Source organism: Octodon degus, unplaced genomic scaffold, assembly GCF_000260255.1.
Source record: "Octodon degus isolate 3935 unplaced genomic scaffold, OctDeg1.0 scaffold00050, whole genome shotgun sequence".
NCBI classification, from domain to species: domain Eukaryota; kingdom Metazoa; phylum Chordata; class Mammalia; order Rodentia; family Octodontidae; genus Octodon; species Octodon degus.
In genome coordinates this window covers 4,873,251-4,886,877 of record NW_004524626.1, presented here as the reverse complement: position 1 = coordinate 4,886,877, position 13,627 = coordinate 4,873,251, and the positions used below count along the sequence as shown (strand labels likewise).

Genomic DNA, 13,627 nt, shown 5'->3' with positions numbered 1-13,627 from the left:
CCGCCGCCGCCGCCTCCGCCGCTGCCGCGGGACGGGCCCAAGGCCAAGCCGGAGCCGGGACCCGGGCCCGCGCTCCCGCCGGGTAAGAGTCGGCTCCTGTGAGGGTCGAGGAAGAGAGAGTCCGTGTCCCGCGCGCCCGTGCTGCTCCCGATGCCCACCATCCAATGCGGGGTCCCTGCCCCCCCGCCCCAAAAGTCGTGCGGGCCGGGGAGCGACTCTGTCGCCATCGCAGGGTCCCGGGTCTGAGAAAACACCCCGCCACTGCTTCTCGGGCTCTTCCACCATCCTGACAGGTGTTCTCTGCTTCCTTCGGAGTCTCGAGAGCGTTCCTCGTTGCGGTTCCGGTCCCCCTAGGTGCGCAACCCCACTTCGGCCCTGTCGCTTTTGACAGACGCGCCCACCCCATCCGGAGACTTTGGCAAAGTTCTCGGGGTCCTGGTCTCCTCTGGCTTCCCTACCTGCGTTCTTGCTCTTATAGGACTCAGACTGAACAGGGGACCTACCTGGACCCTCTGCCTTCTTGGTTTCCATGGAGCAACTCCGAGGTGCCCTAGAACAGTTCCTTCACACTCAGAGCTCTCGCCATGCCCTGAACTCACTCTTCATGCAAACAGGCCTCCTGGGCCCCTTGCTATGAAGAATTAAACCAGGGAAACCCACTTTTGTTTTCTTCTGTCTAGGTGTTTCGCGAACTTCACACAAAGTTCTTTGATTCCCATCCTGCTTGTCCCCCAGTCAGATTGATGCTGGTCCAGGCCCCTGTTTTTGCCTGTCCCCATTTAGGGGTTGACTGGTACTGAGTAGACCACCCTGGACCCATGATGTCTCTTGAGTCCCAATTCAAGCTGTCTTTTATGATGGAGATTTCTTCTAAATCTTCAGTCCCTCTGTCTCCCTGCTTCTGCACTGTCTCTCAGGTCTCCTGACCCTGGTCTTATTTTGTCTAATTCCCTTTCTGACTGTGCCCACTTATAAGTACCTCTCTTATAAGTTCTGTCCAGAGCATTGGTTTTCTCTGAGACCCCTGCCATGGGAATCTCAGCTCAGACTTGCATAGAGTCCCCTGACCTTCATCTTCTAGTGGGTGGAAGCGGCTGTTTATCTCTGAAGTCGTTGGGCAACCTCACTGTCCCTGTATTATACTGGCGCTGGAGCTTGTGGGTAGAGCTTGAGCTTTCCAGGGGGGAAGATGCTTCCCAGAGTGACAGCAGGTGCCAAAGATAAGGCAGAAGTGCTGTCCTCTGTCCTTCTGGGAGTAGACAGCCAGACTCTGGCCTGAGTCTATCTCCTCCACTCCACAGGCCTAGGTTCTGAGGAAAACACAATGGTGGCTATGGACTTGGGGTCCCCCTCGCTCCCTAAGAAGACCTTGCCAGTCCCTGGGGCTCTGGAGCAAGTGGCCAGTCGACTGAGCACCAAAGTGGCCGCAGAGGTTCCTCATGGCAGCAAACAGGAGCTGCCGGACCTCAAGGGTGAGTGGCCCAGGTGACAGGGTGTATGTGGGGTCCTGGCCAGGCAGCTTATACTCACTGGGGAACTCTAGACCTGGGAATTAATGTGAGTCCCCAAGTGGAACATGGCTTTGTGTCTAGCTCTTGTAGGCATTGAGGAGACCCCAGCTGTCTTCTCCCCTGAGCTTCTGCAGCCCCAGCTGTACGTGTTCCCCTGCTGTATCCTCATTGGACAATCCAGAGAAGCAGTACTCATGGTTGTCAAGAGCTTCCAATCAGACCTGATCTTTTACTAACTCTGATTCTTGTTAGCTGTGTCATCTTTCGTGTAACACTCATTAGTCTGTCGGTTGTTTTGAGTAGTAACAAGCACCATGTTTGGTTCCTAGGAATGTCAGAGGAGCAGAACAGACCTGGCCTTTGCCCTTGGGTCATCAAAGCTGGAGGGTGGGGAGGCAAAGAAGCAAACGGACAAGCGATAAAGGCAGTGCAGAAGGGGGTGCAGGGAACCTCAGGGACCTTGGCCGAGGCCTCCCACTGAGCATTTAGGACATGAGTTGAGCCCCAGAAAGTGGCTTGGGTTCAGCTTGACATGCAGCACAGGGCTGATAAGCCAGTGTTGGTGTGAACATGTTGCCAGGGCACCCTGGTGCTTCAGGGGTCAGAAAGGAATCCCCAATGACTGGACCACATAAGGACTCTGCCTCCTACTCTATATCTTTGAGCACCACTGTTCCCTCCTCTGAGCCTCAGTTTATCTACTTGCAAACCAGATGGGCTTATCCGCACCTCATTAGAATCACTGTAAGGATCAAGGGGTTTGAGAGAAGCAAACCCTTAACCTGGAGTCTGGGTAAGGGGGAGAAAAAGTAGCTGAGCTGAACTTGCAGCTCATAGCCTTCTTTCTTGGCCTCCATCTCACCCTCCAGCCCAGAGCCTGACCACCTGCGAGGTCTGTGGTGCCTGCTTTGAGACCCGGAAGGGTCTGTCCAGCCATGCACGTTCCCATCTGCGGCAGCTTGGAGTGGCAGAGTCAGAGAGCAGTGGTGCCCCCATCGACCTCCTCTACGAGCTTGTGAAACAGAAGGGCCTGCCTGATGGTCCCCTTGGGCTGCCCCCAGGCCTGGCAAAAAAGTCCAGCTCACCAAAGGAGTTGATCGCTAGCTCTACCCGGCCTGGCCTGCTTAGCCTGGCCAAGCCCCTGGATGTTCCTGCTGTCAACAAAGCCATCAAGTCGCCTCCAGGCTTCTCAGCCAAGGGCTTGGCCCACCCACCCAGCTCTCCATTGCTCAAGAAGGCACCTCTGGCTCTGGCGGGCTCTCCTACCCCGAAGAATCCTGAAGACAAGAGCCCTCAGCTATCTCTGAGCCCCCGGCCAGCCTCCCCAAAGGCACAGTGGTCCCAGTCTGAGGATGAGGGGCCCCTAAACCTCAGTGAGTGTGGGTCTTGGGTGCTGAGGGGGGTCCTGCACTGGGAGGGACAGTGGGGGGATGCAACTCCTATATACTGGGTCAGCTGGGTCACAGTGCTGATTGAGGCACTCACTATGTCTCCCCCACTTTGTGCAGCTTGCCCTGGAGACCTAGCTGCAGCTGCTGAACCCACTGAGGTCATCCTCAGCACATTGGGGCAGCTCTCAGCCTCATCTCATTGGGCTGAGGGTGGGTGCTACAGTGAGAGTCACTACAGCTCCTGTGGGCCTGGCTTCCCCAGCAGGCGTTTGGGGCATCTAAGTCCTGCAGGTAGACAGGTGGTCCACCTAACAGGAGGTCCCTGTGGTTGGCCAGTCTTTGTGTCTTTCTGGCCATACTATGTGGAGGTATCTGTCACTCTTGGTGCCCAGAGGTGGAACCCTTCTATCTGGGTTGCCTGTGGGCTTGGAATATAGGGCTTGAGAAGAAAGAAGGAAGGGCACAGTAAACAGGTTTCGTGAGGATATTGTACAGGACATCAGCCTTTCTCATGCATTTGTAGGCATTAGAGTCTTGGGTGATAGTTTGGCCTCCTGTCCCTCAGAGCATCCCAGTCGAAGCCCCTTGCACTACATCTGCTGTGCTTTCAGTAGCTGTGCCCTTGGTCATGTGGTGCTTGGTAGCCCATGGCTCCTACCACCCACCCACTGGCTGCCCCCACATCTTCCATAGCAGGGGTCCCAAGGGAGAGGGACTGGGAGCATCAGAATTTGCCACAGGAATTTCCTTGCCACCTGTCCATATAACATACTTAAATTCTCCGTTTTTAGCTTTATGCCAAAGGGCTAGGCAGGGAACAGATGTCTTGCTGCCCAAAACGTCTCAAAATAAATATGTGACATAAGACCTGGACCCTAAATTGCTTGGGCAGCTAAGAATCACACCAGACCCTCCTGCCTCTGTCCTCCAGGGCCAGCCAAGGTGGCGGCCGTGAACCCCCCTGTGTTTTGTCTCCGCAGCTTTAGATAGTGACGGGGGCAGAGAGCTGGACTGCCAGCTGTGTGGTGCCTGGTTTGAGACCCGCAAGGGCCTGTCCAGCCACGCCCGTGCCCACCTGCGCCACCTGGGCGTCAGCGACCCGGACGCCAAGGGATCCCCCATAGACGTGCTCCACGGGCTCATCAGGAGGGACGGCGTCCAGATCCGCCTCCCACCCGGGCACGGCGCCCTGGCCCAGCTGGGGCGGCCTCCTTCCGCCTCCACAGCCCTCTCCTTGCTCCCCCCTCTACCGCCGGCCAAGAAGGCCAAGCTGAAGGCCGAGGGTATGGCCAGCCCCTGGGGGAAGCAGGACCTCTCGGCAGCTGCAGCCGCCGGCATTTTCTGGGCCTCTGATGTGGAGCCGTCTCCTCTCAACCTCTGTAGGTTCTCCCTTCGGCCACCCCCTCCTCCCTGTGGGCCCTGGAGCCCCTCCCGGGGGAGGTCACAACCCTCTCCCTACTCTCTCCATGTGGGGACAGGGAGTAGACAGGGGCCCTTAGCAGTGTGGGCTGGCTCTGCCCAGAGATCTTGTTGGCAGTGGGCTGCTTGGCCCTCTCTTGGCCTTTGATCTCTATAACCATGACCCTCCCTGAGAATGAAGGCCAAGGGAGGTCCTGCCTATTGGAATGGAAGGTGCCCACATCTGCCCGTGGTCTCTATGGCAGGTGGCATCTAGGCTTGCCACTTCCAGCCCTCCCATCCTATCCTTGTTAGGACCCACAGAGCCATGGAGTCTCGGTTCTGAACTGAGGGCCTATTGGCTCTTTGGAGCCTCCCCTTGCTCCTGCTGGGTGTCTGGTCCCCTGTCATGCTCCTGAGCTCCCTAGCTTGCATCTGCCCTCCACCACCACCCTAGCCTGTGAGTGCGCTGCCACCCACACCCAGCCAACCAGGACACTCCTGCAGATGACTGCCAAGAGTGCCAATGATTCTGACTGCCCTTTTCTGCTCCTGCCACAGCCTCCGGCCCAGAGCCAACACGAGACATCCGCTGCGAGTTCTGCGGTGAGTTCTTTGAGAACCGAAAGGGCCTGTCAAGCCATGCACGCTCCCACCTTCGGCAGATGGGTGTGACCGAGTGGTACGTCAACGGCTCGCCCATTGACACACTGAGGGAGATCCTGAAGAGACGGACCCAGTCTCGGCCTGGTGGACATCCCCACCCTCCAGGGCCCAGCTCAAAAGCGCTGGCCAAGGTGGTGGGCAGTGGAGGTCCTAGCAGCTCACTAGAAGCCCGCAGTCCTTCAGACCTTCACATGTCACCCCTGGCCAAGAAGTTACCACCACCACCGCCAGGCAGCCCCCTGGGCCACTCACCAACTGCTTCTCCTCCTCCCACGGCCCGGAAGATGTTCCCAGGCCTGGCTGCACCCTCCCTACCCAAGAAGCTGAAGCCTGAACAAATGCGGGTGGAGATCAAGCGGGAGATGCTGCCGGGGGCCCTTCATGGGGAGACGCACCCATCTGAGGGTCCCTGGGGGGCGCCGCGGGAAGACATGACACCCTTGAACCTGTGTAAGTGTGACCCTGTGGCAGGGCAGGGAGAACAGTTGGAGGGGTCTCCTCCCTGCTTCCCCTTGGGGGTATCCATAGTGCCCAGGGTTGAAATGGAAGGGAGGCTGCACAGGCCAGAGGACCTTGGGCTAGCTGTGCATTCCTGCTATGCAGGCCCTTGCAACTGAGCTGCTGCTTGACTCCTCTTTGCTCATACCAAGAAGGCAGAATTGTACCCTTTGGCAGTGCCATCTTCCTTTGATTGATAGTGATTTCCTGTCAGGCTTCTAGGGCGATAGGACAGCATGCATCAATTAGTGATGTCTGCCATGGGAGACAGGACAGACAAGTAGGGCTCAGTAGTGAATGTCTGAATTGTGTCTTCTTGACATTCCTGGTAATTGGATTGTTGGCATTTGGAGTCAAGTTTGAGTTGCGATCTCTTTTTTTCCATAACCTAGTAATAGGTGACCTTGGACAAGTTTCCTTATTTGGAAGATGGAAATCAGCATAATCCTGCATTTGTACCGTTTTCTCAGGATTCAGCAGGGTAAAGCACTTAGCGCAGTGTCTGGTTGTGGAAAGCTGTCTGCAGTACTTGTTGTCCTGTCACTGTCTCTTGCTTCACTCCCACACCATCGCTAGTCCGTTTTGCTAGGGTTGATTCAGTGCCTGCTGCAAACCAAGCAGGTGAGGGCAGTCCAGGCAATGCCTTAGAGCTCATGTGTTGGCAGCATGCCATGTGATCTAAATTATTTTCAATTCCATCCTTCCAAGTCCCTCTGGGAAGTGAGGGTTTCCATCTCCATCTTACATAGGAGGAAACTGAGGCTCAGGGAAAGTGGCTGGCCCAGCATCACACAGGGTGCCATCACGAAGCCAGCTGAACATGTAGAAAGGCTGCGTACTTGACAGGAGCTTCTAGAGGCCCAGATGAGGGAGCAGGTCCTTGGTCTGGTGGAGGGTGGTGGGGGCATGGACAGGGGCAGCCGGCACTGACATGGGCCTTGAGCTTGGAGGCTTCCTGCCCGCAGCCGCCCCCTCCTTCTCCCCCTCCCCACCCCCCCAACTCCCTGCAGCGTCCCGGGCAGAGCCGGTGCGCGACATCCGCTGTGAGTTCTGCGGTGAGTTCTTCGAGAACCGCAAGGGCCTGTCGAGCCATGCGCGCTCCCACCTGCGGCAGATGGGCGTGACCGAGTGGTCCGTGAATGGCTCGCCCATCGACACGCTGCGGGAGATCCTGAAGAAGAAGTCCAAGCCGTGCCTCATCAAGAAGGAGCCGCCAGCTGGGGACCTGGCTCCTTCCTTGGCTGAGGATGGGCCCCCTACAGTGGCCCCTGGGCCTGTGCAGTCCTCACTGCTACTGTCGCCCCTGGCTGGCCGGCCAGGCAAACCAGGAGCTGGGCCAGCCCAGGTTCCCCGGGAGCTCAGTCTGACGCCCATCACTGGCGCCAAGCCCTCAGCCACCAGCTTCATAGGCTCAGTGGCAGCCAAGCGGCCCCTGCAGGAGGACCGCCTCCTCCCAGCAGAGGTCAAGGCCAAGACCTACATCCAGACTGAACTGCCATTCAAGGCAAAGACCCTCCATGAGAAGACCTCCCACTCCTGTAAGCAGTGGGTGGCAGGGTCCTGGGAGGGCATCTGCCAGGGCCTCTGAGACCAGGCAGTGCCGCAGACACCCACACTGACCCCAAGCAGGGCCCCTGAGGCAAGGTCCTTGTGGGAGGTGGGATGATTGGAGGCCATCTGGGTACATCTGTCCCCTCGGGGCCTTGGCTCAGCAGCAACCCCTCTGCCTGCAGCCACCGAGGCCTGCTGCGAGCTCTGTGGCCTTTACTTTGAGAACCGCAAAGCCCTGGCCAGCCATGCACGGGCTCACCTTCGGCAGTTCGGTGTGACGGAGTGGTGTGTCAATGGCTCACCCATCGAGACACTGAGCGAGTGGATCAAGCACCGGCCCCAGAAGGTGGGCGCCTACCGAAGCTACATCCAGGGCGGTCGCCCCTTCACCAAGAAGTTCCGCAGCACTGGCCATGGCCGTGATAGTGACCGACGGCCACCCCTGGGGCTGGCACCTGGGGGTCTGTCCTTCGTTGGCCGCAGTGTTGGTGGGGAGCTGGGACCGGAGGCTGGCCGGGCAGCTGATGGTGGTGAGCGGCCTCTGGCAGCCAGCCCACCAGGCACTGTGAAGGCTGAGGAGCACCAGCGGCAGAATATCAACAGTGAGTGCCAATCCACAGAGGAGGGGCACCCTTGGGGGCCACATTCTCTTTGCCAGTTGTTCAGCCTTCTGTCTACCATCCCACCCATCCAGGTGGCTGCTAGTCATCTGTCCTTCGTCATAGGTTCCCACAGCATCACCCTGACTCGCTGAAGGCAGCGCTGTCCCCAGGGCCCAGGTCTTCCTGTTTACCCCCCACCTCTCTCCCCACCTTAGAATTTGAGCGCCGACAAGCCCGCCCCCCAGACGCCTCCACAGCCCGGGGCAGCGAAGAGGCCAATGACCTGCATCATAAGCTGGAAGAGGTGCGGCAGCCTCCACCCCGTGTCCGGCCAGTCCCCTCCTTGGTGCCTCGGCCACCCCAGACATCACTCGTCAAATTCGTTGGCAACATATACACCCTCAAGTGCAGGTATGCTGCCCATGGGAGCGGAAAGGTATATACCTAGCTGGCCCTTGGCTACAGGGACCCTCAGAGCAGGACAGGCGCTGGTGCCAGCTAGGAGATAGGGCCTTATGGGCTGTCCTTAGGTGTGACAGGACCCACACCAGAGTCCCCTCACAAGCTGCTGCACTTTGAACCATCAGGTAGCCACTTGAAATTTGTCTTCAACAAGACCTGGGTTCAGATCCTTAGTCTTAACAGTGTAGCTTAGTACCTCAAGCAAGGAGTTACTTTCTCCATATAAATTTCCCCACCCTTAAGACAGTTTCACTAACAAGACTACTTGATAGATTTGATCAGGACTGAGTTTGTTGTTCTGGTATTCTTTTTTGTTTTTTTGAGACTTTTACATGGAGTTTTGCTATGTAGTCCAGGCTGGCCTTGAACTCAATATGTAGCCCAGGTTATCCTCTGTGGTGATTCTCCTGCCTCAGCCTCTTTAGTCCTACAATTACAGGTGTGAATTGAATTTTTAATAGTTAAAAATACACTGAGTCATACCTAGCCCACAGTAAACTCTCAACAAATATTTGTCTGATTAAGAAAAAACAGGTTTTAGTTGATTCTTGTCAAAGTCCATGTGTGTATCAGAGACCAGGAAACTGGGCTTCTGCAGACATGAGGTGAGTCATCTCAGGCTACCCAGGCCAAGTCAGAAGTAGGATATAGGTGAGCTGGGTGGTGCCTGCCTGTAATCACAGAACTCAAGAGACTAAGAGGATCTCCAAGAGTTCAAGGTCAGCTTGAATTACAGTGACTCCATCTCAAAAGTCAAAAGATTTAAGCCTATCTCTGAAGCCACAGAACTCTGGGTCCTGTGAGGGAAAAAAGAGGAGGGATCTGATGACTTGGGTAGGCTATGCCTCCCCATGCTTCCTACCAGCTCTGATCCAGAGGGGCCTGGGAACCATGATGGCTGTCCATGGAGGGATACCTGGCTTCTTTCCGCAGCCCTCTTCCCTTAAATCCTGGGTATGAGGACAAGGTTTTGTGTCTGCTTTTCTCCACAGCAGCGGCCCTTCTCTCTCCCCTGACACAGGTTCTGTGAAGTGGAGTTCCAGGGCCCCCTCTCCATCCAGGAAGAGTGGGTACGGCACTTACAGCGGCACATCCTGGAGATGAATTTCTCTAAAGCAGACCCCCTGCCTGAGGAGCTCCCCGCCCCACAGGCACAGACAGCTTCGGCAGAGGCACCCTAACACAGAAGCATTCCAGATCTCTCCTCGTGCCACCTGTCCATTTCTCCTCTGTGTCTTCTTCCCTCTCTTTCCCCTTTCTTTTCTGTTTCCAAAGGAGCAAGCCAAAACCTCAAACCGGTACCCCTCAGGGGCCGGGCACACTACAGCTGGGGTGCCAGGAGCCAGCTAGTCACCCTTCCCCCAGCCCAAGGACTCTGGGGCCACAGGGTGTCTTCCTCCAGTCCATGCTCCCCAGTCCAGCAGGGGCTGCAGCCAAGTCCCTGGTGGCAGCTGATCTGGTCACAGGAGGACAGCACCCTCCTGTGTCCAGCAGCCAGGCAGGGCTATGTCTGCCATCCGTGGCCATTTGCAAAGACCCCAAAGACCCCTGTTCTGGTTCCCTCTTGCCCCCATGCAGATTGTCTCATACACGCACATGCAAACACACACCCTCGCACACATACACACATGCACCTCGTGAGACCCGGGATCTACCCCAGACCCCCAGTTCCCACGTTGAACAACCACATCACGCCACGGTGCTTGCTCAGGGGAAGCCTTGCTCCCTCTGCGGGCCTGCTGGGCCTGGGAGCCCCGACTGAGCCCACAATGCCACGGAAATCTTTGTTGGCTGCCCCCCAAAGGGGCCTTCCTAGCTGCGAAGAGCTCAGAGCTGACAGCTGCCTCCTGCCATGTCAAGGCCCCCTCCCAGCCTCAGGGGCTTTGGGGCCAGGAGTGTGTGGTGGTGGGGTGGGACTCTTCTCCCCCGCCCCTGCCTCCCTCCCCTTTTTCACTATTGCTTTCTATGTATAGCTCCCTAGACCTTTCACTTTTTTAAAAATGCATTTTGTGTAGAGAAGAAGGAACGTGGATCTTTTTATTTTGCAATCCTAGGCCAGCTAGATAACGGGAGCAGATTGACCTTTTAACTTTTTTCAGTGGCCACCTTTTGGTTATCAATGTATCTAGAAGTATGTAAATTAGATTAAATTTCTCTTCTGGAAACACCCTGGGGCAGGCGGCCAGCGTGTGTTTTTCTGTCTAGTGGACAGGCTGGCATGGGCTGGCAGCTGGGGCTGGGGTAAGCCTCCCCCACAACCCAGAGCCCCAGAGGTCCTGGGTTTCCCCCTTTGGCTGCCATGTTGATGGAACACAGGTGGGGCAGAGCCCAGGTTCGCAGCTGCTAGCCCTCTGCGCCGCAGCTGGTGGGTGGCTCTGGCTGGCTGATGAAGCGGTTCCTGGAGCAGAGGAACTAGGGCTTTGAGTGGCTGGGCTGGGAAAGGAGTCATGATCAAGAAACCATTCAGGTTAGGAAGGCTTTTGAAAAGGCAGATGCTATCTAGTGAGGGGAGTGGGACCCATGGTGTGTTGGGGGGAGGGAGGGGGAAACATATACTTGGGGGAAGTGCTGGTGAGAGTACACACAGTTGGGACTCACCAGGCATCAAGACCTATGATGCAAGCTGGGTGCAGTGATGCACACCTGTAATCTTAGCATTCAAGAGGCTGAAGCAGGAGGATTGCCTGTGAGTTTGAGGCCAGCTGGGGCTATAGTGAGACCTTGCCTCAGAAAAAAAAAGAGGTTAAGTTTTTGTTTCATGCAGGCCTTGAGGGCATCTTCCCCAGAATCTCAGACATACTAGGCAAGTACCCTACCACTAAGCTCCACCTCTAGACCCAAGATAATCTGGCTGAAACACACACCCTGAATCAAGTAACAAGGGGAAAAAGCACTGTTAAGTTCTGTGCCATGTTACTTGTTTTCTCATTCTGCACATGTTTGTTGAACATTTCAGAGATCATAAGTGATTTTGTTGGCTGCTCCTTGTTTATTGTATGTGGTCCCTAGCTAATCTTCACCGAATGGCCAAATACTATAAAATGGGAATGACTTCCAGGTTGTGGACAGCAAGACCCTCCTGTAACCTAACCCCGTTTTCCTTGATTCTACAGTGCCTGTGTCTGGGAAGGAGGGATTAGATTTAGCATTAATGTGCCCACAAAGGTGCTCTCAGCCTGTTTGCTTCTCCCCCACACCTGGAGCTGCCCATCCCACTCTGTAGGTACATCTGAGACTTAGGGAGTAGTGAACACATCTTATGGGATGGGCCAACCTAAAGGTGCTTTCTGTTTCAAGTTTTTATAAAGTTAGTATTTATATAATACAGGGTGGATGTAAAATGAAAGTTCGAGTGGTAAAGAGAACTTGCAATGTGGGGCACCCATGCCTCCCCGCTGTCATATTCTGAGGGCTGTGTGTCCTTGCCAAGGTCCCCCACAGTTCTTACCTAGAGGGATTTTCTGCAACTTCTCTTCTGCTTAAGCCATCCTGTTTTCTCAGCCTTTGAGCTGCTTGGCCCCTGCTATGAAGGTTGTTGGATATTCAAATCTTTAGGGGGAAATGATGTCTGTGGCAGTGTCACAAATGAAGCTGTAGAATTTTTTTTATTTTTTAGTTTGTGTGTGTGTGTGTGTGTTATCAGGGATCAAACTTGGGACCTTGCACTTACCAGGCAGGCACTTATGCCACTGACCTATCTCCAGGCCCAGAAGCTGTAGAATTTAGGAGAGGTGGCCCAGGGCGTAGGCATACATCTCTGAAGGTGACATAAAGATGGACCCCAAAGCTGTGATGCCCATCAGTTGTATGTACTTCCTATGTGGATTTTTTCACTTAGTGCATTATAAGTGACTTTGTTCCATGGGCCGCAAATTCGGGAGAAAGCTCTTGTTTGGGATTTTGTTAAGATGTTTTATCACGTGGAATCCCAGCTATACAGAGTGAAATCAACCATTTATAATTAGCTCATGACCTTACCTTAACTCTCCCCCTTTCCACCTAAATTATGATTAAGTATATTCTGGCCAACAAATCATCTATTTTAGTATGCTCAGAAAGATGGGATGGATTATTTTACAGTATTGGAGCTTAAACCCATTGCTCTACCACTAGCTACAGCTCCTTTTATTCAGGCAAGGTCTCACTAAGTTGCCTCAGACTTGTGATCCTCCTGCCTCAGTTTCCTTCAGTGCTGGGTTCACAGGCATGTGCCACAGCACTGGCTAAGACAGACTTGAAAATGCCATTATAGCAGATGAAGTACATGTCTATAATCCTTGAACCTGAGAGGCTGAAGGAGAATCTCAAGTTCAAGTCCGGCTACTACTGTGCATAATAAATTCAAAGCCAACCTTGACTTCACAGCAAGGTCCTGTTTTAGCCCCACCGCTCAAAAAGTGCCATTATTACACCTAAAGAAACATGATCAGCAGGTGTAGTGGCTCACACCTATAATCTCTGCACTCAGGTCAAGGGAAGGCAATCAGAAGCTTGAGCCTAAACAGCATGGTGGTGCATACCTGTAATCCCAGCTCTCAGGAGGCTGAGGCAAGAAGCTCCTTGTGAGTTTGAGACCAGCCTGGTGTGCTCAGGGCCAGCATGAACTGTATAGTGAGACCCTGAGTCAAAAAGACAAAATGTTTGGACTCAACGTGGGCAATTTAGCAAGACCTTATGTCAGAATGGGAAAAAAGAAAAAAGGATAAGGATGTAACTCGGTGCAAGGGCCTTTAGTTCAACTCGTGTACCACAAAAAGAATGAAGAAAAAATTCATTCCTTAATACAAAAAGTGACATTTTTTTTTTTTAAAATAGGCTGGCACAGTTGTTCACGCCTGTCATTCCAGCAGTTGGGAAGCTGAGACGGGAGGATCACTGCAAGTGTGAGGCCACCCTGAACTACATATGGGCAAAAGGCCACACATTGAAAATGGCACTTAACATGCTAGCAAAGATGCATCCAGCTACACAAATAGGACCAGTACACTATTCTGTATGCACTATTCAAGGCCAACCTGGACTATGTTCTGGGAACACTGTCTCCAAAAAAAAAAAAAAAATCTTTTTTTGAAAAGCACATACGTGCCAGGGATATACCTCAGTGGCACAAGGTCCTGAGTTCAATTTCTTTTTTTCTTTTTCTTTTTCTTTTTTTCGGAACTGGGGTTTGAACTCAGACCCTTGAGCTTGCCAAGGAAGCACTTATTATACTGAGCCATCTCCCCGGCCCCATGAGTTCAATTTCTGGTATCAAAAAATAACATAAAATAGTGTGTTGGTCATATTTGTACAGCCTGATGCATTTTTCCTAACAAGTGCCATTTTCACTGTCTGTTCTTCTGTTAGGTCATCTCTTAGAAATTATGGGATGAAAAAAAAAAAATAAGGGGCTGGTGAGATGGCTCAGTGCTCTAAAGCACCTACTTAGAACAAGCTTAGCAAAACACCTGGACCATGGTTCAATCCCCCAGCACCACATGCCAGCCAGCCCTGCCCCCAGGTGGGCTGAGCTGGACACACACACAAAAATAAATAAATAAATAAATAA

The 13,627-nt window shown here is 53.9% G+C and overlaps 1 protein-coding gene across 12 annotated transcripts in view; it reads left to right on the top strand.

Moving 5' to 3' along the window:
* Window positions 1-10,253, top strand: part of Wiz (widely interspaced zinc finger motifs) — a 24,424-nt gene extending 14,171 nt beyond the window's left edge. For 5 of the 12 annotated variants that reach the window (XM_023716849.1, XM_023716840.1, XM_023716841.1 and 2 more), the window contains 8 exons: window positions 1,302-1,472; window positions 2,381-2,884; window positions 3,883-4,281; window positions 4,862-5,416; window positions 6,475-7,002; window positions 7,198-7,617; window positions 7,833-8,028; window positions 9,101-10,253. In XM_023716849.1, coding sequence (XP_023572617.1) covers window positions 1,302-1,472; window positions 2,381-2,884; window positions 3,883-4,281; window positions 4,862-5,416; window positions 6,475-7,002; window positions 7,198-7,617; window positions 7,833-8,028; window positions 9,101-9,260 — 2,933 coding nt within the window. In that variant the 3' untranslated portion in view covers window positions 9,261-10,253. Of the gene's footprint in view, window positions 1-6; window positions 83-1,301; window positions 1,473-2,380; window positions 2,885-3,882; window positions 4,282-4,861; window positions 5,417-6,474; window positions 7,003-7,197; window positions 7,618-7,832; window positions 8,029-9,100 lie in introns of those variants that run through there. The other 7 variants (XM_004632634.2, XM_023716847.1, XM_023716842.1 and 4 more) reach the window with 6 other exon arrangements.
* The last annotated feature ends 3,374 nt before the right edge of the window (window positions 10,254-13,627 follow it).